Raw genomic sequence first — 26,914 nt, forward strand, 5'->3', positions numbered from 1 at the left:
ACAGTTGTGTATAGAAATAAGTTGAATGAGATGATCGTGATCGAGATTGGGAGAATGAGACAATAGTGGTTAGACAAGTTATGTAGATCAATTGTCAGGCAAGGATAGGATAAGACATTCATTCATTTGTCAAAGAAATGGATTAATTGTAGGTAATAATTATCTAACTATAGTGTTCATCATTGAAATGATGCAGGAGAATTTTATTTCAAGAGCAAGAATAATAATTTCTAATAATGGATTAATAATGGAAGATGGAGGAAATGTAATTACTTGTAATTTTATTTTACTATTCAAAACAGGATATATGGTCCACACAAAATTCTATCACTGGCTTGGGATTGGAATTATGTTATCATTATGGTTTGCTAATAAAAATGTCAACTGATGAATTGATTGCATGAGAATAGAAATGTAAACGTGCTTATGAGCATACATATGTATATAGATATATATTTAATATCTGTTTATTATAATAAATATTGTGAACGATGATTAAAAGTTAAATTTTAGGAATAAAATGAATTAAATTGGCATGCCTATTCATGTTCAGAATTACGTGAAATGTTGGATATTAATACTGTAACATCGTTGGAATTTAGACGAAATTTTTATAATTACATTAAAATCAATTTCCAATTTTAAATATATTTCGAAACGTTATAATTTAACATGTTCATTGTATCAATTTCGGATTTTATTAAAAAACGAGAGCACGTGTTGTGAAACAGATGAGAGATATAAAAAAAAAATTCTGGAAGAAAGTTTCATAGTCAATCAAACTTGCAATATTAGAAATATTAATACTGAATGAAAATTATAATATACCTGTTATAATGTACGAATATATCGCCATTTTGAATTTATCCGCTTTAATCTATCCTGTATTGGATATTGTTTGGGATATAACGAATTAATTATTACGAGGTAAATAGCGAGGCTGCATTGTGAAAATCTCTTATAAAAATACTCTCCATCATATAATATGCCAAGCATTAATAAATTCGAGATAAATTTTTAATATTACTGCAATTCATTTTATATCGTGTAAAAATATTTTAACCTCGACTTCGTTAAATTTACCGAAGAAGAAGAAGAAAAACAAAAAATTAAATCACTTACTTTTTTTCGAAATCATATCACTATAGCAACAACGAAAAAATTATAAAACTAATTAATTCACCCTCATACGATGAATATAAAAGACTTATTTGAGAGAGAGAGAGAAAAAAAAAAAGAAAAGAACATACGTCAACAATAGCAAACAGAGAGAAAACATTGGTCAATATTTAAGAATTTGAATTTTCGACGCGATTCTCACAAACTGATACATCTGATACAAGATTCAACAGAGCGTAAACTAGCGAGGATGCTTTAAAATTCAACAATCGCCCCTGTCGCCACCGTACAATTTAATGCGGCAAAGGATCGCGCCAAAATAGTGCAACGTTTCCTGGCACATGGTTACGTAAGAGGCACATAGGCACCATAGAGTTATACACATGGACAGGAGGAGTGGAGAGGAGTCGTAAATTCTTTGGCCCGCGACGAAGGAGCGAAGGACGTCTCTCGAAGAGGGACGATCTCGAGACGAGATTGGCAGGAAAAGGAGAAATTCTGTAAAATTAAAGGGTTCCCCTTTGGGAACGATTTCGAGGGTTGGTACGTGACACTCACCCTTATCGTCGGCGCGGAACTCCTGCTGAAGTTGTTCTTTGGTTGGCTCTGAGTTTGATTTGGTCCCCGTCTGCTTCGTCGAGGATTCAATATCTTTCATACTCTTTCTGGCGTGGTGGCCGCGGAATGCCGCTTGTATCCTGGTCGCGGCTTTCTCCCTCTCCTTCTCCGTGTCCTCTTCTTTCTTCTCTCCCTCCTTTCTCTCCTTCGAATCCGCCGATTGTCTTTTCTGCGACGATTCTTGCGAATCTACTTTCGCCGGACTGCTCTCTCCTTTCGTGATATCTGAAAATTTATCGATTGTTAGTGTTAAAATTAATGGACAAAGTTTATCGTTTTGCATATAATAATTTTGAATACGTTTAGTAAAGGAACGAGATGTTATTATTAAATTTTCTGAAAATAAAATATATTTATTGTATAATTGTACATTATCTTTCTAATCGAATTTACGGATCTCCTGATCAAGATATCGATTATTAATTAAGAAACATAAAATTTCTTGAACTTTGTACAAATATTATTATTCGTATTACTCGGTGTGCATGTTCGTTCAAGTGTGTACTATCGTTCGCCAAGAGATTTAATCATAGACATCGAAATGCACGTACGCGTATATTATTCTGTTTGAGGCTGAGTTTCGCATGGTTGTCTTGATTAAACTTTACCTTTCATTTTCCTTTGAGAATTGGTGCTACCTAGAAATACCGGTAGAATTCTAAATTTCTCTATACAACATCGTGCAAGAAATTTACGAGAGTTTTAATTATTGAAAAATGTGTACAGATATATATATATATATATATATATATGTACGAGATATATATGTATGTACTTTGAATTCTTTGAATATTTAAGCATTAGAAATAATAATTGATAGAAGAAAAAATTTACAATCAATCTTATCAAGATTTATACAAATTTACATTATTCTAATCATTTAGAAGGATCATTAAAATAAAAGAAAAAAGAAATTATAAATAATTATGATATAGAAATGTAATATTAAAAGCAATAATAATCTCGAGGATAGTAATTGTTTTATATTTTAGAAAATTTTTTTCTTAAAAAGTTTTTTTCTTTAATAAAAAAATGAAATAATAACCGGGATATGACAAAAGCAAAATTTCATTTGCGACCGAAAGGGACGCAAAAGGGAAGTAAATTATTATTTTTCTTTTATTTTTATTAAAATCTAGGTCATCCTCGTATACTCTAATCAAACCAAAAATGGAAAAAGAAAATGTAGAAACTCTAACACAATTCCGTCTTTCCTAACACGACGCAGCTAATTCGTCTACCAGGCGTGTGTAGGCGTATCTTTATGACTCGTGCTCGCAATAACTTCTGAATCTTTGCTTAAATAGAGAAGAGTATCTTAAGAAGATATCATAAACGTGACAAGAAAGAAAGAAAGAAAAAAGAGAGGAGAAAAAAAAAAGAAAGAAAGGGAAATAAAGAGAATATACTCCTGGTATCACAGTGATAACAAAGAAGACAATGAATCATTGTCTGTATCGTTAGTGACACTTTGCATGCATGTGCATGTTTCCAGTTACGCGAGTATAATTACTGGTTTAGTCGTCGTTTCGTGCAGGCCCTATTTTCAAGGTGCATCGCCTTTTTTTCGCCGGTTCATGCCTCAAGGAATCTCTTTCGACCTCTCTCCCCCCAAAAAAAAGAAGAAGAAGAAGAAGATAGTGTCTGATAAACCTGATGAAAAGAAGGAACAAAAGTGTACCACGTACGAATTAAAAATTTAAAAAAAGGGAGAAAAAATTTATGAAAGCAAATCGCGATGCTTCTGACCTGATTTCGAGACAATTTTTTTCGAGCACAGAAACTGGAAACTCTTGGAGAGATATTTTAAAGGGACGGAATAGTTTGAAATATTTAATCAAATTATTACCACAGCCAACTCGCAAAGTTTTTTATTTATTCATGTATTGAGTATATAATTTCACCTGAGAATTCTTACTTATGAAATGAAAGAACGCTAAAGTCCGCGGATCAATTATACGTTCAAAAAGTTTTATCTCGGATTAAGAAAGAAAAAAAAAAAAAAGCATTGAAATTTTTAAGAAGTTAATTTCACTGAAAAATGATATTCCAAAAGTAACTCGTTATATTCTACATTGAAAATTTAATTGAAAACAAAATTATTCGAATTCTCTCGTTATCGTGACAAGTGTGCACAAGTGGTGCGAAAAATTTGCAATATCGACCAAGATTTTCTTTATTCCTCCCTTTTTTTATCACTAAAAACACGAGGGAGATTTACGACCCACTAAATGCAAATGTAAAAACGTCGAAACGTTTGGGGATGGAAAAATGATGGTGGTTATGAACGGTGAAAATTTCCTCGAAAAATTGAACGATATACAATTTTTCATTTTGCTTAACAAGGATGGAAATCTCTTAATCGATGATTTCACGATAAATTCAAAACGAGATTGAATTATTTCTGAGGATGAAACAAATAAATTTATTTCGTATCGAATAATAATATTGTATTTATCATTAACGTATTTGATTTAACAAATTGTTCAAATTGGAGTGGGTTAATTTTATTTATGTATTTACGAATATATTGTATTATTGTACTATGGGAAATTACAATTATAAATAATAAAAAGACGTGAAAATTAATAAATTTAATATACATTTAATGTCTTTATTAAATTAAATTCAATTGAAATAAAGATCTTTGGTCACGATATGGTAGTTGTGAAACAACTTCTGGATCAAGAGAATAACGAAGGTTGTTAATTACCTTTTTCAAGTCTCACCTTCACCTTCGAAGTGTAATTCACAGTTTTTGCAAGGTCAACACGCGATAATCAAGGTGCATAAGATATACAATTTCGAAACTCTGCCTTCGACGATTAAGAGAAGCGAACTGATGATCGTTACGAATGGAAAGTGGAGATTCATAGCGCCATGTTGTAATGGGGAAAATTAGTCAAACGAAACGGGGGATGACTGTGAGAAATAAGGTTTTATCGGGGAGCTAATTGACCTCGTGTTTCAATTTCTACTATCGTGCGCATTTGTAACCAACTTTAACGATCGATTTCGTATTCCATTTCATTTTTGCGTGCTTTCCAGTTTAGCAATGAATATGATGAAATATGAATGTGAAGAAATTTAAAATTTACAAATTAATTATTTAAACCGAACGTTAACAACACAAATTTAAAAAGTTCAATTATATAAAATATACTCGTAACAATGTATACATGGCAATTAATTAACTTTGCTATTACATCATTTAAATTAATATCTTCAATAAACATTAAGGTTGAAGAATAGTAATGGAGTTATAACCCGACCGATAGAAAATGAAACCTAATTTTATATTATTCCAACTCACCTTGTGCAAGTTGTTTTAACATGTACATTTACACATGTGCTTCAAAGCTAACACATTAGCGAACCCAGAATATAAAAGCAAACAAAAGCAACCTTTACTTAAAACGTTAATTTCTCTCAGAATATTTTTACCCTTCACCTATATTCTCAAACGATGACGATGATAGTAAATTTCATTCACTAAATCATCCCTTCCACGAAATTGTACACCACTAAGGAAAAGCCGAGAGGATAAATCCCTAGAGTGACGACTGCACGTTTTCAGAAATGAAATATTCACTGTAAAATTTATTTTTCGATTCAATATTACGCTTTTCCACGTGTCATTCTGAACGAAACGAGGAGATCGTCATCGAAGACGAATATTTCGACGAAAAAAAAAAAAAAAAGAAAAAAAAAGAAAAAGCGAAGAGCAATCATTGAATGGCAACGCATCCATCGTTACCGTTTCGATCGTGAACCTTTTTTCTTTTTTTCCCTTTCATTCTCGCATCCCAGTGCCCGCGAGTCACACAATTCTTCTTGCCTCCAGTTGTTCCTGAGGCACGAGTCGAATGGTTGGGAAACCGGGAATCCCGTAACTTTTAATGAAGATAAACGCAGTCTAGTTTACTGGAATTTCCCGAAAGATAAAGTAAAACGCGTGCATAAGTGTGTGTGTGTGTGTGTGTGTACGCGTACACTTCATTCCACGAATGGAAGGACCAACGATTTCCGATAAAATACTCGGTAATCGCAACGATTCTCCGATATTAATGCTACGTAAAATGGTAACGTTGCCACGAATCATAAATGGATAAAGATATTTTCTAATTTTTAATCTGGTGATTGTAGATACGTATCCAATGATTATATGGAAAAATTATGGATTATGAATTATGGATTTTAATTGTGAAAAATTATTTGTTTTCCGATGTAAGAGCAAGGAAATAATATTTGAGAATGTTTTTCTTTAATTTATTTCTTAAAATAATTTTTATATGTAACATTAGAAATATTATTTGCTGGGAATAAAAATTATATTATTTGTGGAAGATAGAATGAAATAGTAATTTTCAAGTAGCTTAAATATTATTATATTAGAAGGTAATTTTTATTCGTTACTGTAACCCATTCGTAAATGTTTCTGAATTAAAATGTAAAATATAAATAGGAATGAAATATTACTTGGAATATTCAACGACTGTATTAATAGATTAACACTTTACAGGTCTTTGGATGGATAAGTATGGAAAGCAGCCACAAAAAGAACAGTTAAAAGAACAGTTCGGCGCCGATGAATTATTCCTATCAAAAATTCATAAGCGATAAATTGGATATTGAATTGATCCGCGAATCTATTAACTGTGCTCGATTCTCAATTGCTTTTCAATGAAAAAGCCTATAATACAAAAGTAATAATACAATATAAATATCCTTTAAAGAAGTAATTGAAAACTTTTTTACTCGAGCACTTCCCCCCCTATCTTCGAGAATAATAATTTCTTTTTTATTAAAAAATCTTCTATTCCAATTTTTCCCCTATATGAATAATTAAAAATATTCAAAGTAAACTCGTTTATTTTCAAAATAAAAATATTCGTCGTAATCGAGGAAATTTATTCAAAGCTCTAATAATACGAATAATAATAATTCTACGACAAGTGTAATAATAAATTTACGAACATCTAACTGGATGCACCGTATAATTTATAGATTCACCGGAATCCCAGGAATACTTATTTACAATTTCATCATAGACATAACAACCGACCGTATCTCCCTTTATTTGCAAGTCTTAAGATTCTTAAGAAAATTTTCCTCACGGAATGCATGGAGGGCCCGCCCGACTGAAAACGTCGACGCCGAATTTTACTTTCAGATGCCTCATGCTAATACGTTTAGGTAAATTGCTCGCCAGATTACAAGGAAGCCTCCATTGCCGGCTAACGAATTACGAACCTCGAGGGACATACAGGTTCGATCGATCCCTGTGGAATACGAAACAGTGTGTGCCACTTACCGAACATCAAATACTCCTATCCCAATCTATATAACGTGTTTCGTGAAACTTGGTATAATAATACGATAACACAGTGCCAATTTGAGTCGGTACAGTGAACCGAAAATTGTATTGTTCGAAGAGAAAATTCGATTTCGAAATCGGGCAAACGGATACTTTCGATCGCGTTAATCATTGCCAATCGTTGTCAGATATTAGAAAAATGTAATTTCGATAATTTGTGAAAATTTTAAAAGTGTTAGTGGAATAGAAGGTGGATTATTCGAATTAATCGAGAGAATTCTACACAATTGGAGAAGAAAGAATTGAATTTAGCGATAAAATAATTAGAAATTAAACAATTTTTAAATATTTATATATATATTTTTATATGATAATTTAAATACGTACATTTTGCACTGGATCTATCTGCGCAAATATAATGCGATAAATTTATCTCGAAAATAAATCTCACATCTCTGATCTAATCCAAGTAGTATTATATTTCCATCGAGGAAGAATACTTACAGATGTGTTTCTTCAAAGAGAATTTATTGGAAATCTTGATAACTAGCGTTTCGATAATGCTTTTTATTCCATTGGGAGCAATTTGGTTAAAACCACAAGATATTTTTCCAAACGATGCTTCGATATTCGTTTTCTATTTGTTATGCGAATCGAAGTAATCTATATGTCATTTATTTCGAATCAGGATATGCATATTTTATTTTATCTTGAATCTGAATGAGAAATGCGCAATAAGATATTGCGTAACATTAAGGAAAAGAATCTTGGGAAAAAAAATATATCACGATATCAACAAATAATTATAATCGAATATATTATAATTAATTTATAATCAGATTATCTTGAAAATTATAAGAATTATAAAAAAAAAGTTCTACAAAATTATCGTTACTCTTTATTCAGAGTAAGAAACTTATTCTTCGAGAAATGTTATAGTTTTTAACGATTGCTTGAAAATAAACGAAAAGAAAATAGAAAATTTGATGAAAAATATCGTTCAGAAAATAGAGGCCGTTTATGAAATTCATTAGTTCCGTTCCATCGCGAAAAATCACAAATGAATGTCGATAGTTTGTGGAATTCCGTTGAAGTGAAAGAAATTAATGAAGCTAGGATTCGATTCAGCATTAATTAACCAACAGGTATCATCGACAAGCCTGTAACATTTTCCTTTCCTCTGCGCGAACACAAATTGAAATAAACTAACAACAAACACCTTAGGTTTGATTAACGAAATTATTCTGTGCTTGTGCACGGAGTGTTCGTGATCAAAATACTTGCTATTCTTAAACTAATTAAAATTTAAATTAATGCAGACTTCGAGTAATAGTATAACTCTGTTATAATTCAGAAATGTCAGAAATTCGTTATTCTTTTGAGAATAAATTTGTTTGTTCATTAACATTTTTTCTACTTTAACGATAAAAGGATTATAAATAATTTTTGCGTTAAATATGTTAACATTATAATGTTAATAAAAATTGTTCAATGTTCGTTTAACATACATATACGTATATGTTGAAACGATTAATCTAATCAAAAATGATAAGAATTGAAAAGTATTAATTCTTAAAACGTTTAAACGTTTGCTATTTAATTATATTTTACGAATTTCCATAACTTATATTTCTATTTAAATTTCTTTTATGTTCCAACTTTTTAACATAACAATAGAACCGAAACACATTGGCAAATACCGAAAAAATTATTCAACAACTAATCCTGAACAATGAACAATTAAACGATGCATGAAAAAATATTGTACATTTTCTACTAACATTTCTTTTTCCAGGATATATTTCCGCGCGTTTTAATTTTCCATAAGTATTATTTCCATAGTGGCGAAATTTTCCAATGTGCCTACTCGTCGTAAAACATTTCTTCTTCTTTTCCTTTTTATCCCTGTGCACAATGCGGTGCACAACGAACGGGAAAAAAGACAAGAAAGAAAAGACGTCGTGCTCTTTATAATTTATTCTCGTGCTCGTTAACCTAGCTATCTCGTAGGAGATTATACGTACGCACAGATTCGCTCTCTTTATTTAAAACGACTCGTCTAATACTTTTTCTTTATTTTTGCGAGCAATTTTTTACAAGTAAAATGAAATAAAAAAAAAAAAAATAGACAAAAACACGCTTCGAATATGGATGGATTGCCATTGAAATCACCCGTATAATTTCATTTGAAGTAATGCTGTTGATTTTTATACAGCTAAAACTTGTATTTATACGATAGAAAATATACATATCATTAAAAGATCCTGTTCAGAAGATAGAGGAAATGATGCTATTGAAGCCACTTTTTGGTTTATCCCGATATCTCAATCGGTTTCCGAGATATAACGATTCAAAGTGTCCATAATTATTTAAGATATTTAAGACAGGGCGGAGAATATGAATGGGTCCGTGACCTACATTTTTTTCCTGGAAACGCGCGTTACGTAATACGTTCTTCCAGGAATCGCGTCTGTCACTTGTCTGCAGTTTGGGATAGGTCAGTGAGACGAGGTGCGAGCGAGAAGCCCGGACGAGAGACAAGGACAGTGATAGCGTAAGGATTAAAAATTACTTTTCTCTTTACACGACGATATCTCGGGAACCGGAAGTCGTATCGGGATGAATGAAAAGGCGTTTTAAAGGGCAAGATTCCGCGCTTCCAATGAGCTTTCATTCATTGATCGGAAATTGTTATCTTCGGAATTATCGCGGTTCAAAGTTTTCGGTAATTTCAATAAGATTTGATCGAGAGTTTCAAGGTAAATTATGCGATAGATACGTTTATTTCTGAAAAATTATTGCTTATTAGTGATATATTGAAAATTCTAAATTGATTTACATTAGAAACATTTTTTTATTAGATTTTTATTATGTTTAATTCGAGTTTAATTATATCGATTAAAATCAAATAGATTTCGTGATTTTCATGATTTTTTTTTTAACATAACCGAATATTCAATATTGTGCGATGCTACAAGAGCATAGACCATCATAGAAGCTTTGATTTTAACAAAGCTGCTTTCACATTTTCGTTCATTTTCAAATATTCTCGCTCGATCGACGAGATTTTCAACGTCAATGATCCGGAATTCAGGTGTGCTATGTGTAAAAATACGCGTGCCATAGAAGAGAGAAATGTAGCGTAACTTTTAACGGTATCTTTAGCAATCCTTTATAACGTATTACGCTGCCAATGATCCCGTTTTTCTGTTGTAATTTAATCAGTAAAAGTGGAATTAAGCGCGACGTGCGTACATTACGTTTCTATGAGTTCACTCTAGTTTACTCTATAAGGTTTTTTTTTTTCAAAAAATTCGATTTTTCTTAAACCTCTTCAAACTATTTAAAATTACCGAAGGCCACGAATGCATAAAAATCGTATTCCTCCAGAATTTATTAATTCAGTTTCCCAAGTCAACAGCGCTAAATTCTTCATCGAAATCCGATTCTATATCGGGAGTACAGTCTCGAGCGTTTACGATTGGCAATAAAATCTGGAAAATGGAATAAAATTGTACTGAAATTTTAATTTCCAAAGATTAATGTATAATTTCACCGCAGAGAAAGAAAGAAAGAAGAAAAAAGAGATTCATTGTTCTGTGTCTAATATTTATCATCGGTACGATTCAATTCAATCATTCTCTATTCACCACTAAAACAAATATTTTTTTTTTTTATCTCAATCTCTTTTTCACATCTCTGCTACTGCAAAATCATCTATATCAAAATATTCAACTTCAATCCAGTTATTCAAACCAAACAAACAAACTGTGATACAGTTATAATTCGGTTAGAATAATTGCGACTCTAAAATCTAGCAAAACACAAGTTTTTCAAACAGAAGTAAAAAAAGAATCTTTAAATCACGTTTTAATAACAAAAAAAAAAAAAAATCAAAAGAAAATCCCCATTTTCTTATGAAACTGAGTTCTCACTTTGCTCGAGATTATTATTTTTCTATTATGAACAAAAGAGTTAACAATTCTCTTCCATCTTTACTTATTTCTTTATTATTTCCGGAAATTATTTGTTCAATTCATCTTCACGAAAGATATTTACATTGAAGAAAGAAAGAGAAAGAATTGTAATATAATTGAATGAAATAAAAATTTAATTGTTTAATAATTAAGAAAAAAAGACGTAAATATTTCTTAATGATCAATTTATCATCAACTTATTGAAATAATTCAATATCGTACAATGCATGATACTTGTGTAACAACAAGTGATAAGTATCTAAATAAATTTCCATTTATCTTGATAAACATTCAAATGCAAAATTATGTTCAAACAATATTCAACGATTTCGAAACAGCAGTAGCAATCAGAGTATTAAAAGTACGAAATGCTCATACACGTTTACGACAATATGGACCTGAATTTCTAACTAGTTACTCCGTAAATTATTGCGGAAATGAACTAATTTCGAAGTAAATTGTTTACGAACTGCCATACATTTATCGTGTATACTTACTCGTGTATACGTGCAACTTTAATATTTTAATTACGTTCCAGATGATTAAACGCGCATTTCTAATCTTCTTGATTCTTTGAAAAAATATTAACAATGAAACCAAGTGTACGTGTTGAAGTATTTGCTGTTTGTAAAATATAATATTGCTACATAAAATAATTACAATTATTCCTATATTCGATTCGAATATTATTCGTTTTAAATATTTTTTTTCTTTTTAACAATATGAATAAAAAAAGAAGAAAGAAAAAAAACTATAAATTGTTTTATGAATTATTGTATTATTAAACTTAAGAAAAATATAATAGAAGAACCTAAGAAAGTTAATGATCTCGTGATAAAACGTTTCGCGTTTTTCTTCGTTTAATATCACTTTTATAAAAGAGATCCGCATCACCGGAAATTGCAGCGGCTATTTCACGTTTCGCTTTTAATTACGGAACATGAATCAGTCACAAAGAAAAGTTAATACTTCATTAATCTATCCTCACGTATTTAGTGTTGACATTTTGAGAAATTCAATCGATACACACGTGCGCCCAGTCGTATGAATTATAAATTTATCATAAATTTCCAATTCGATGATGGTCAAGGTAAATTAAGCTCGGTTACGATATGCAACGATGATTACAAAAAGAAAAAGAAAAAAAATAAAGAGCTTCGTTCTTCGAAAAAAAAAACTTATAAAACAAAAAATGAATTGGATAAATAGCGTTGAAAAATATTTTAAATACGAAGAAAAAAATGAGTGATCGAATAAAAATTATAATTGAAATACGTGATGATATAAGTTGTTTTTATCGATTTCTTATTATTCTTATTATTTTAATATATTTTTCTAAAATAAAAAGTTTTTAGAGAAAATTTCTATTTCAATAAGATGAAAAATTGAAAACGGAATATAACTTTACCATTTCTGCGGAAACATCAAAATTTATGTTATCTGGAGATATCAGTGAGCTCGTAAAAGCCTGATATGGTGCAAAAAAAACGGTGAGAATAAATATCATATTGCTGGGTATTTTATGATATGCGTCTTGTTTTATTAAAGTCGTAAAATTTTTGTCTTTGTAGAAAGATAAATGAAAATATAATTAATATCGAAACTATTGTATAAAAATATAAATTGTAAGTTTAAATAAAAAGAAAAGTAAAGTAAGAAAAAATGCTATTGCTATTCGATGCAAAACATAAATCCACATCACAAATTATAATAAAATTATTTAAAATGAAAAATTATAACCTCAATTAATATAACTTCAATGAAACGGTTTAAGGAGGATTTAATTTACTGTAGAAAAATTATATTTTTTTTCTTTTGCATCGTTTATAAGTGAAATTAGAAACTTTCATAAAACATTTTTCCTTATTTTTGATTTAATGTAATTTTAAACTAATTTCCGCATTTCTTCAAAGGAAACTCATATTAACAGAAGCGCGAATCATTTGCATTTCGCAGTGACTACCAAAGGCAAGAGTACTAAAGTAAAGAAGAAAAACATCAAAACACTCGCGAACCTTTTAAGATTTAAGAGAAAGTTTTTCGATAAAGAACCGCCCAAGAATTTCAAAAATAATACTTAAAAAATAATACTTAAAAACGTGTCAATATTGAAACAAGATATACTATTGTTTGGGAGCAATAACTAAAATTCAATAGACGAAAAAATATTTTGTCGAAAGATATTAAATCGAAGATACATAATAATAATATTCTTTTACAAGAAATTTCTGCTAAATTATTGCAAACTATTGAGGTATTAAGTATAATATCCAAAGAAGTTTTTTTAATCGCAAATAATTGTACGCATCGTCAAAAAACCATTAATTATTAAACATTCTAGAAGAACATATTAGAACGTCTTTCTAATAATCTTAATCGTGACAAATTTATCAGAAACACGATTTTACATCTCTCAATGACTTGATTGCACAAAAATTGTACACCCACTCTTTTACGAAACTAAATCCTCTCATATAGAAAAATCACATTATTACATATCTATTTTATAAATTTATTGCACGTACTTGAATCCATACGCACGAATCTTTAAGAAGCTTTTCCTCGAGACTAAAAATGAACATTCGTGGTTGTGGTAAGCTAACGATGCAACGTGGCTGCTATCCCATTCCTCTAAGATAATCGAAGCGAATGTTCACGTTAACCTTTCCAACCAACAAATTCGCAAATTCCTGAATTCGAACGCTTTGAACTGTGAAGTCCATGCGTCCATCCGATAAAACGGCAGCGCGCGAATAAATAAAACAAATCAACGATATTTCCGCCGTCTCGGATCGTAATCACTATTGATACACGAGCTTTGCACGCGAACAACTGCGCATCGGGCCGCACCAGGCACCGAATCGTCGGAACTGCGTTCTACGTGTTCTTTTATAAATTTTCTCTTGAGGCCGCGTATACGCCACCATTTCGTTGCGCAACCATTTCAAAACGCGTCAACACTTTGCTCTGTCCGTTCTGTCAAATGGATGGACACACGGTGAATTTCGGCGAGTCTCTCTGGCGATTTCGCGATAAAACAATCGTTTCTCAATTGTTTCAACTTGTTTTTGATCTTGTCGTTTCTTCGAAATGAGTGTTTTTTTTTATATTTGTCAATCGATTTTATTTTTGTTGATTGGGATAGGTCGTGGATCGAATTTGAACGATTGATTTGATAAACAAAAGGATGAACAAAGGCTTAATTTGCGACCTATAAGAAATTATTGTTGGAGTAACAATTTAAGATAAATTTTTATAATTCTTCAAATTGGTTTCTTTATTTGTCAATTGATATTTGATTTAGTTTTATTAAACTTGAGATAATTTAATATTAAAAATTAATATTGTAGATGTTGGGGAATATGCTTGAAAGATAAAAATTTTTATATAACAGAAATTTGATTAATGAACGTGTTAAAAAGAGTTAGATAGAGAAGTAACTTTGTTTAGAAGTAGATCTTATTAATCGAATTAAAAAATATAATTATACTGATACCTTAAACGAATTAATAAATAAAATATATGATGAGACGTTGATTAAAATTGAATAATCTTCTCTATTTACCATTATATTTTACTAAATAAAATAGATATTAAAAGTGTTAAATATTCGCCAATACTTAACACAAAGTGAAAGTTCTAAATATAAAAAAATATGACCTCCTTTTCTAACCTTTTCTACTAAGAGGATATTGCAAATTTCCATTATCTAAAATAGATCATATTTTTTTTTCATACTCGATCGTGTACTTATATTCCATAAAAAAAAAAAATAAATAAATAAATTCACTCATCACGTCATCCACTTTGTCCATCCACTATTATTTATTATTCCACAAATTTCTTCCAAAAACAAATTCCAATCGATCGAATTCGATTCCAGCATCACTAATAAATAAATAGAGAACAACAATCGTTATACCAACGTTATACCAACATCGAATCTATTTAATGCCTAAAATGCCTCAAAGAGATCGTGATTAAATTTCATTAGGTTTCGATACAAAAGTTTACCCTCCCCCAGTCGTCGATTTAATTAACGATATCATTTACAGGAAGACAAGTGGTAAACACTTTAGAAAGATTTAAACGGAACAAAAGAGAAGAAAGACTTCTTATCCTTTTTATCCATACAACTTCTTTACGATTTTTCATGAATACTTGAACGGTGCCATCCATTCTTCTTTCCTTTTTCTTTTTTTCTTTATTTTAATCTTTCTTTCTCCTTGCAATTATCTTCTTCCTCTCTCTCTCTCTGTTTCTCTTCTTTTTATTCCATATACAAGATATCACGAGCGCCAAGTTACCGAACGCCCGAAGCGCAAAATTCCAACCGAGTTCCGTCGATATTCCCGCGAGTAATTTTCTGAAAGGACAAAAGTGGTGTGCCATGCTGGCGAACATCTTCGTCATTTCCGTGAACAGTGTATATATACATATATATATATACAAAGTCGCGTGTATCGATCAGATTTGATCCCTTTTCCTCTCTTTTTTTCTTTTTCCTTTTTCTTTTTTTTTTTTCTTTTTTGCAGAGCACATCGGGGGTTAAAACGCGACAGCCGCATACGTACGCAGCCGAGGATCGAAAATCGATCCGACCTGTTCGCTCTTAATGAAACAGGACGTATTAAACGTCTTACGCCGGGTGAGGATTGAAGTGGATGGGTGAATTATCGCTGCCAGTCTTCCGATCCGATCGTGATAAAATGTGACGAGGTTATTGCGGAGAAATTGTAATTAGATCTCGAACGTATTAATATTCGTTGAATAATTGTTAAACGAATACAATATGAAGGGGGGAAAAAAAAAATAAAAATTATAATAGAAATATCGTGGATGATTAAAGAAAAATTAAAGTTAATATAGGGGTTAATATAAATTAATTTTTACGTTTAGTTAAGAAAATTCGAATTAAATCTTTCTTCTATTTATACTCGATTAAAAATGTTTAAACAAATCGTTCAATTTCCTTTCGTTAAAACTCCAAAATATGTATTGTATAAATAATAATACATATTTGCCAGGGAAACTTTTATCCTAAAATAACGAGGAAGGTAAATATAAATTCTAAAAGCACAAAAACACAAATCCCTCCACCGTACAATCAATCGTAGAAGCAAAAGAAAATCGATTGGATCGAGTTAATATATGAGAACTCGAGATCCATCTTCTCCAATCGATCGAATCCAATTTTCCTATATACCCACACATCCATAAATTCGTTATTGCACGATCGTTAATTAAACGAACAAACATAATCAACGATTGCAATTCTTCTGCTACCTCTCTTTGGAGAATATAAAAACATAGAGATATCAAAAACAATTCTGAAAGAGAGAAAGAGAGAGCAAATTTACCTTTCGAGACGAGTACACTTTCGCCAACTTCCCTAATTATTTTTTTCGCGCTCAAGTCATCGTGCTCACTACTTCAACAGAATCCCCTCTCTCTCTCTGTTCGTTATATTTCTGCGTTGCACGCGGCCAGATACGTTTCACGGCAACGTGAGCACGTAAATTCATGGCACTCCCGCCAATTTTCGCGTGAACTTCGTCGAAACGAGAGATTCAGTCGACTGGATTCAACTCTCCACGCCACGATAAAATCTACACGCCTGAACGAAGATAATCGAAGGGTTCGTTCAATTTTTATTGGATGGACGCAAAGGAATGCCGTTATCTTCGATTTTTATTCGATAAATTTTTATCTTCTTTTCTTTCTTTCTTTCTTTTTGTTTTTTTCTTTTAATGAAATAGCATGCTTGGAAATTTCAATGCATCCTTATTTTTTATTATAATATTAACTTTTTATTTGATGATACGTTTTTAATTAGATTTTTCATCATTTATGTCAAATAGTTTTCATGAATATTTCTTTTTCAGAAATTTTTCTACAATTCTTCTATCAAATTTCTCGCCATTACAAAAGTGTTAAGTCGTTTTAATTAATTCTCACTCTCTCCAAAGTATAAAATAATAATCGTATAAATTATCTAATTAAAAAATAATAATGATAAAGATCAATTTGAAAGACTTATTAATTATCATTACATATTATTAAATAAAAAATTTTCACGAGAATTATATTATATTATGAGTAGATGTTCAAAATCAAATTTGAACAAATTACATCACAAATTTAAATATATAATCTGCACACTCTGTGGATTTATATATATTGAAATTTTTCACTCAAATGCATAAACAATCACAATTTAATTATAAGCCTCTCAATTATTCCTCGCTTCGTGCGATCGTTACATCATTACTCGAATGTTGTTGCTTTTTCTCCGGCTCCGGTTCCGTCTGTTAGAAGCATTGATTTACGAACCGATTTATGCATCGTTTCGAAAGGAATATTACCGGTAATAATTTTATGTCAAACACAGACGTCCGCTTGGTGCTATTCCCCACGAGCATTCTCGTGTTATCACGTTGACTCGAGTTCGCACCTCACGCTATGTTTCCTTCGGATTGACAACAACCCGAAGTAAAATGTGCAATGTGAGTGGAGGTGCGTGTGGACGAGAAATAGAAGAAGTATCATTTTTTAATAGTAGAATATTATAATCCTTTGATTAATTCATTCTAACATTTTAATTTGTTTGGATATATATGTCGATAATAAAATTTCTCTTCTCAAATGTTTGTAGAAGTAGATAAATCTATGCATAAATTTTATATTGCATATGAAAATCTTACATATGAAAAATTTTCTTGCTCATCATACTTAAAATGGGTAATAAAACAATCTAATTAAAATCAAGAAGGAAATCTTCGAACTAAAATAATAGAATATTAAGTTTCTAAACACAGAAAATTAAATACGTGATTATTTATGTATAAGAAATTATAAATATTCATATGCAATTATTGAAATGTCTGTGAACACATGTTGCGAGAAAATAGAAAAGACAATTCTCAAGAATTTTATTATCAAACATATCCGCATTTAAAATTTCTAAACTTGATTTATTCAAAAAACGAAAGTTCACATTTCCTTCTTTTTCTTATTTTTTTTTTTTTTTTTTTTTTTTTCAAGAGAAATATCACGAATAACTGAACATCCTGTACATTCAGAATTCAAAAGAAATACATAATAATCAATTTTACTATAAAAATAGAATATTTGAAATTTGTCTAACTTTTATTAGGCAACACCTTTTCCTTTAATATTAAGTAACAACATAGCATACATATTTCAAAAACAATTTTCTGCGCCAAAATCGATCCCATTGGCTTCTCCAAACTAATACAACGCAATGTTACGAGTATATTGGACATCGAACACACCATAACGGAATAAATCAACCGGTCCAATTTCACGAGGGCAATTCCCAAAGCATCGCGATGCTGGAGGAGAATCGAAAGGTATGGCACGATTCGAAGAGTCGTACAACGTATCTCCAGCTAGAGAACTGAGGATTTCTTTCGTAACACGAGGATTACTCTACATTCAGTGTTTCATGGCCGCCGTTTCTCTTTGCGTTTCACATAGGGATTTAGAACGTTTCTTACCGGCTACATTCGGATACACACGTTTGCTTTCGATAAAACAAATTTGCTGGAAACATCTGTGTCGCGTTTCGCCTCGGGGGAAAGCCTGAGGATTGTGAAAAGATGTGTGTAAAAAAGTCTGATATGAAGGAAGAGATGAGAAGAAGAAATATCGCGGTGATGTCCAATGATTTTTGATGTGTTACGAAGATTTTTGAAAATGATTTTTTGATTCTTGTGTGAGATGTCTCGAAAGGTGGTTAAGAAAGTTTATCGTTTGAGATTATAACATTTTTAAATTGGAGCTTGGAATAAAGCGTTTGGTGGAAGAATAACTTGGAATTTTCTTCTCTTGTTGAATTGTAATAAAATTTGAATATCTCATTTTCGAGAAAATTGAGTTCGTGCTCAAAATTTCAATTAGGAATCGATAAAATATTTAAAATTCGATTTTCTGGAAAATTTTTAATCTTTTAAACGAAAAAGCTCCATATTTATTCCACATTTTTCATCTAATTTTGATTAATATACATTCTGTCGATTATTCATTTATAATCGCTTGATCGATTTTCAAGCATGATTTTTTTCGAAGAAGAACATTTGTACACATTGCATGAATAAAAAAGACCAACTTCCTATAAATATTATGAATACATACTTAAATATTAATACTATTTTTGCATTAGAAATTCATTATTCACAGATAATAACGCGATGGTAAATTAAGGAGGAAGCACGAAGTCCGATCGTTATATAGATCTAATCTCGTCGCATCGTTTCGCTTTAGAAAAAAATGAAAACAAGCCAAGGTCTCGTATTTTTGGAATTATGAAGCGAATACAATTTTCATTCGCGCAAATGCGAATAAATTGAACATTGACCGAGAGTAATTCACGCCTTTTTTTTAAACCGTGTCGCATATTCATCTTCTATTCGCGATATCTTCTTATCAATGCACATAGTTTTATCTTTATTCCTCCTAATAATAACTATCCACCTATCGTTGTATCCAAGATAAAATCTAATTTATGAGCAAAAAGAAAAAAAAAAAAANAAAAAAAAAAAACAAAGCAAAAGAAAAATTAGAAATAAAAGTTGTACCGATACGAGGAAAAGAAAAGATTTCAATATCAGAATCTGAAATAGAATAATTGAACTAAACCGATAAAGAAACAATCACGATATTCTATTTCAATCGGAATACGACATAGCTCCAACAATTCTCCAAGCATCGATCACCGCAAGACACTCGTATAACACTTTCGAACAAGAATCTAAACAGAGATTTTATCGGAATTTTCGTTGAAACGTATACGTGCCAACCGCGTTCACTCCACAAAGTCGAAACTTCCATTGTTCAACGTTGTTTGTTAACCCCTATGCGGAAGGACGAGCAACTTACACCAAACGTCTGTGCCTCTCCTTTTTTTTTTTTTTCTTTTCCCTTCCAATCAATTCCATTCTCTTTCGTTTCATTCTCTTCGAACTCTATTTATTCGTACAGCCAATCGTAAAAATCTAAACCTGACGAGAGTTTAATTAACAAACTGTGTTATCGAAACTATTACGAGTGAAATCAATTCTTTGAACATTCTATTTTTCATATGATTTAAACGTAATTTTACAATTACTCGAAATATATTTTTATACAATTTTGTAATTATTATAGCAAAAGTGTTTCCAGATTCTAAATTCTATTTAAAAGATATAAAAATGATAAAAATTCGAGGGTTGATTTCAAATGTTCAAAGAGATTTTCTATTAAAAAGAAATCGCTATGTGCCCAATCATGTTTTACATAGTGTTGTACACATTCAACTTTCGTTAGATTTAAGATTCTTGGCCCTTTGTAAGATAATCTAACATTTTTATGATATCTCGTTTATCCTCTAAATGAAGTCGCGGAAATAGACGAGATAAGATCGCGCGCAAAATTAATTTTTCGATTGAATTAATTACCGGGTGTCACCGCGGAAATGAATCATTTGTTTATTAAATTAAAACACAGGATCATTAATTATTCTTTTCTGTCCGTGACTGTAAACGCGTGTTGAATAGCTTGGAGGTGAATGGAGAAAAAAAAATCGAATTAAAACCACAGAGAAAAGGAAAGGTTTCATTTTCAAGTAAATCTCGAAGAAATACGGATTCTGAATAACACGGTTGGAGATGTTTTCTTCTAAAGAATTTTCTAAGGATTGCTTTTAGTAGAAGGAAGATTGTTGTGAATGTTTTATTCATATTTTATGCATCTATTTATAGATGTATATAATGATCGATTTTTCGGTGACATTTTTCAAAGAATAAATCTCGACATAACGAGTTTTATTTTTTTTCTTTTTTTTTTTTTAAATTTATTGCCATTGAATTTTTACTTTGATTGTGTTTGATGTGAATTTTTTGTTTATGAATCGTATTTGTATATTTTCAATTATGAATTTGAAAAATAATAAATCAACTTTTTAATAAGAATGAAATCTTAAATAAAAATAATAAATATGAAAAGAAAAATAACGAAAATAAGATAGTTTAAAGAAATGTTGAAGAAGATTCTTTAAGAAAGAAAAAAAAATATCTTTTTTACATGTTCTTTTAAAATGTTTAATTTTCGCTTAATGAAGATATTATTCTTAAATACTTCGTCCATAAATTATACTTTCAAAAGACAATCTTCCTTACTCTTTCCCTTACACTTTATTTTTAACAATCGATCTCGAAAAAGAAAGCACAAAACAACTTGCTCTTCCTTTTCTCTTATACAATTTCAATTTTTTCATCGAACTTTTATCAAACTTTTAGGAAATATTTTTATCAAAATTCTAAATACCAAACGTATAAACATCTCAACTTTTAATTCTCAACAAGAAGAAGAAGTTTTAAAAACAAACATTCCTAATTCTTTCCAAAACCTAACAACTACCTTCCATCTTTTAATCCCAGCCAAAGTTAAAACAAAGAAATTTTTCCCTCGGTAAGCAAACTTCCCTCGGCCACGAAACAACGCCAACAAAAATGTCTAAAAAATCTTCGTTTGAAACAGGCAAATTTTTTTTCAAATCTTTTTTCTTTAAAAACCACCATTTCCCTCCTTTCCTTCCAATTTCCAAAACGAGCCCGCCGCGTCGAAATAAGCGCGCCTCGCGTGCCACCACGCCGTAACTGTATTTCCACCCTTTTGACCTTTGCAAACGCACACTCGGCCTCGTGCACGAACCCCACCCCCTGCTAAAGATCTAAAAAAAAAAAAGTACGGTGGCTAAAAGGACTCACCTGACACAGGGAGGGAAACGCGACGATTCTCACCTTCGCGCGAGCTACCTGTTTTAACGTGCGACTGGCGTATTCGAGGTGCCGGCGATCCCTTTTATAAGGGGCAGAGTTTACGGCCCTGCGCGGAACGCCACGCAATCTCAGTGAGCGGGACGCAGGAGCGTGCCCGCTTTGGGCCTGTGCCCCGTGAATTTACTCGAAGGGTAGGGGAAAAAATTTGACGGATGGATGGAGAGGTGTTGCTTCGTTTATCCGAGATATTCATTCGACGCGTTATTATTCCATCGTTGCTCTGCAATTTTATATCGAAATAAAAATGTGCGTTTGTTTGAAATTTTGTTGTTGATGAATGCTTAAAGAGTTAGGATTTGATTGAGAAATTTGATCCTGAAGTTGTGCTATCGGATATAATTTTATTATTGAATATATTCTCTAAATATATACTCTTCGAATATAGAGATTATAATATTTAATGTAATTTGGCAACGAGTTTTTTTATTGTTTCTTTTTTTGAATATTCACATTTCCATGATATTAAAATATAGAGAGAGAGAGAGATTAGTAGTAATTTCACAATAATGTATAGTAAACATCGTATTGCAAAATTATGCTAAATTACTTGAAATAAGATCTTACAAGCTTGTGACCCACTTTTTATAGAGACAGTACCTAATCACACCTATTCTGCAACATTCGCAGTTCATAGAAGCGCACAAGAAAATTGCTTGTTGAAGTAAAAAAGTCGTGGAAGAAGAAGTAAACTTTCTATGTGTGGTTAATCAGATAGTAAAATAATTTTTCGTTATAAAATTTTTTATATTAAAACAAAAATAAATATATTTTTATTTAAAAAAATAAAGAAATTATTAGTATCCATCGTGAAATTCATTTTATAATATTTCAACAATTATCAATTATAAGATAATTGAAAAGCTGAATAGAAGATTAATGAAAGAAATCTAAAGTAAATTTATACATAATATCTCGTTTTTCAAAATATTCATTTTTTCATTAATCTCCTATATTAAAATATAAATGTTACACGATTGAAAAAAATCTATAGAAATTAAAAACTCTTCATTCTGTGCATATGAAAAGAATTTAAAAAAAAAATTAATTTATCAAACATTGAATTTTGATTTGGATTAGACAAAATAGATTAAATTATCTTAAATTACCTTAACAATCGCACAGAGAAACTCGTAGATTCACAAAACCTTAGAAATACCATCTGGACTTACAACTTGTACTTAACTGAAATGTTATTGGCGACAATATGATCGCATTTAGTTGTTATTTGCCTGCCAAGCACGGAATTCGTGGCAGTCGAGTTGTAGGCAAAAGGAATCGATTAATCATTACATGTTCATAATCTGCGACCTATTATAATGAAACACTAAATTGTCAGCAACTTACGTGCAATGCATAAAACATTTGCGGAAGAATAAATATTGCGAAGAAATAAAATTCAAGAGAAGAAGGAAAATTATTTCTATCGAAGAATTTTGAATTTGGTTCGACGAACGACTATTTTCAAAGAATAATATAATAAAACAATCATAAACTTGTGCAATAAATCGTTTGATAAATAGAGAAATAGTGATTATGAAATTTTTATCCATAAATACTTGTTGAAACAAAATACAAACCAGAGAATCATTATTCAAGAAAACCAAAAATTATATATGATATAGGTCAATAGGTTGATCTTTCTACAAAAATCAATCACGTTCTTTTTATAGAAAATAAAAAGAAGAACGAAAGAGAGAGAGAGAGAGAGAGAGAGAGAAGAAAGAAAAGGAACACTATTAAAAGTGAGTTTAAAAATTGAGTCACGTAACTGAATAAATTTGTTGAAATTAAATCCTACGAGTCGACTGGATTTTCCTCAAGAAGAACAGAGCCTAGAGAGTCCAATTAAAGATGGAATAGCACCGGATACGTGTTCGAGGACCGACAAAAATCTCGTCGATAAAGCGTATAATTATTTTAAGCTGCGTTCTTTTTTCGTATTCCGCTGTTTCGTAAAAGCTCCACAAAGATTCTTGCTGCCACCTGTTCAAAATGGATGAACTTTGATAAGACTTATCAATGGTGAGCTTGTAGCTACGGCCGATAAAACAGAGAGAGAAAGAAAGAGAGAGAGCTTTCGATTGATACTGAGCTTGCACGACTTTACCAACAAGCAGCACTCTTCGGTTCTCTCGTGTTTCGTAAAACAAAATGCCAAATATCCTTCGTACCCTGTGTCTGATTAATACAATATCTATTTCACTTATTTAGCTATTTTCAACAATCGGATAGGTAGGACTTATTTTATATTGTTCATGTGGATATTTGATATGGAGTTGTTTCTAGAGAACGCGCTTTTTTTATTTATTTTTTTAATCGGTGTTTATAAATTGGTTGATGACATCGAGGATTGTGGATTTTTTTCTTTAATAAATGTATAAAAAGAATAGTTTTAGCGGCTGATTTGTTCATTTGAATTTTTTTCACTGGATGTAATACATATATATCCATGAATAAGAGAAATGTTAAAAGTAATAAGCGTTAAAATATTAAAATTCTTATCTTTGTAATTATTAAAAAATTGTGTGTAAAATTATTTTTCCAGTAACTGAAAAATAATATTACAAATGAACAAACCATGAAATGCTTTCTTCGTTAAAATTCTTAATAACTCAAATAAGATAAATTATGCCAAGCTTTTAATGAACGCTAAATAATATCTAACTTTCTGTGCTTCCGAGACGAAACTTAACCTTCACATTCCTCTCGCGAAATGAAATTTCTTTAATTACCCCCGTTTATTCAACTATTTTTCTTATTTTCTTCCTGTCTGCAAAAGTATTTTGCTTTACTGATATCCAACAATTGTAATGGAACTGTTGCAAACTGTTGTATTCGAGAAAGTTAGACACGAATATCACGAAGTCTGACTATGCATGGTTTCTACTACTTATCAGTAGTTGTATATAATTCCGGGGAAACTTTGCTTGCACCAACAAGAAAACCTGGCAAAAGTTTATTATTGGAGTATAATATCGATTGTGATACAAGCTTGATTTCATTGATATATATATATATATATATATATATATATATGTATATATAAAATTTATTTATCTGTTTAATAATCAAATTAAAAATTATTGAAAATAATTGATTCTAAGTAAATTCGTATTGAATTTAAATAATTTTTTTTTCTCTTTCTTTCTCTTTTCTTGTTCCATGAATATTTTTACAATAATATAATTTCCTTAAAAAATATTATTGATTTAATTAAATTAAAAATAGTTGTTCGATAATTTATAATATTAGACTAATTAACAAAATATATAATTATTTCTATATTTAAAAAAAAAAATTTATACTATAAATTTATCTAAGCATACTAAACTAAATATCCAATCTATTTTCCTAACCTAATTTATTCTATCACCGTTCCAAAATTACTAGATAATCATCGTGTCATCGCATTATTTCACGTTATATTCTATGCATATATTATCAAACATGATTCAGTCATTCGTGGAAATATCACTTAATGATTACGTCAACTTAGTAGAACGTGAAATTAGTCACCCATACTGAATTAATCAATGAAAATTTATCATTTGAAAAATATTTATAATAGCTATATATTATGTATAAATTAAAGCATATGAAATTTACCGAATGAAAAATAATAATAAAATAATTTTCGAATCTAAATTAATCCACGAAGAAATAATGAAATCAAAGAAATTCATTTGAAAAACATTTGATCGCTTCGAATTAAAAAAAAGAAAAATGCAATTATTGATTGATAGATGCTTCAAATGAACAAATATGAAGATCAATTGTGCCGAATGGACTTGTTTATGAATATGTAAATGATGGAGGAAAAAAACTAATTTTCATGCAGTTATTTTCATTTAAATGCTGAGGGAATTTGATGGTTTGGCAAGGCCAAAAGAACGTGCAACTTTTCTCTCCATATTCGTTACGCATGCAAGAAACGATCCACTTTGCTTCGAAAGTATTTTTTCAGTCTGTCTAAAAATAATCCGAATATTTTAATATTCATGCTACAAAATCCGCGATATTTATACCGCAAATGATATAAGCAAATGATATAATCATTATAATCTTTTTATAAAAAAAAAACTTTTAGAAATTTTAAAGTGTTAATAACTGTTAGAAATCTATGATAAAACTTTTACACGAAACTTTTGAATGAAAAAATATTTATTAAATACTCAAAGTTATTAGTGTCATCGAAAAATTTTTTTAACGATAATTTAGAAGATTATTACTATCAATATAATACAATATAATATAATACTATTATTAAAAAAATATATTAAATTGAATTATTGGAAATTTTAAGATTATAAAATAATCTAAATACGAGATATCAGAATTGAAATATCATCATTCGAGTAAAATACGTATTACGTAATCATGAGAAAAAAAAAATCAATAAATATTATAAAAGAAAAAAAAATCAATCAATATTTTTAATCGTTTGTCATTTACTTTTCAACGTCAATTGATGGGTCGATAGATATATTTTATTTTTAAATTCGAGATATGAAATGACACGAACATGTGATCCAATTGATTGATTTCTTGATTATCAACAAGAAGACGAATAATTGAAAGGAAGTTGCTTTTAATTATTATGAAATCATTAAATCATTATTGCTATTCAATTATTATAGAATCACAAAGGAAATTGATAAAAAAAAAACATAATTTTTGATAATTGATATTTCATCTCAGAATCCCTTAATTAAATTAATCTCATAGAATAATTTATATGTATTATTTTTAATCGAAAAAATTGTTAAAAGGAAATTAAATCGATTGAATAAGAATTCTACTTCTTATTCGACCAAGTATCAATTTAATTTCAAGGTAAATTAATTAATTACACTTTAATCGAATAATAAATTGTATATTTTATATCTACTTTTTTCTCATCTCATCGAATAATCAAGTAAATTAAAACGCATTAAATGGAGAGGACGTATAAATTTATTTATTAATTTGTTATTAAGTAATATCTTCTAACTCCTGATGTATAATTAATTGTCATTTATAATATTTTAAGAGAGAGATTCAAG

General features: G+C 30.2%; 1 protein-coding gene across 4 annotated transcripts in view; it reads right to left on the reverse strand.

The window, feature by feature from the left end:
• The window catches only part of LOC122720536 (neuromodulin), a 95,896-nt gene that overhangs the window by 48,283 nt on the left and 20,699 nt on the right, over positions 1-26,914 (reverse strand). For 2 of the 4 annotated variants that reach the window (XM_043947307.1, XM_043947310.1), the window contains exon 2: positions 1,678-1,962. In XM_043947307.1, coding sequence (XP_043803242.1) covers positions 1,678-1,962 — 285 coding nt within the window. Of the gene's footprint in view, positions 1-1,677; positions 1,963-2,345; positions 2,376-13,556; positions 13,865-26,914 lie in introns of those variants that run through there. The other 2 variants (XM_043947308.1, XM_043947309.1) reach the window with 2 other exon arrangements.

The sequence above is a fragment of the Apis laboriosa genome, unplaced genomic scaffold (assembly GCF_014066325.1).
Source record: "Apis laboriosa isolate Shangri-la unplaced genomic scaffold, ASM1406632v1 scaffold12_cov154, whole genome shotgun sequence".
In the NCBI taxonomy this organism is placed as follows: Eukaryota; Metazoa; Arthropoda; class Insecta; order Hymenoptera; family Apidae; genus Apis; species Apis laboriosa.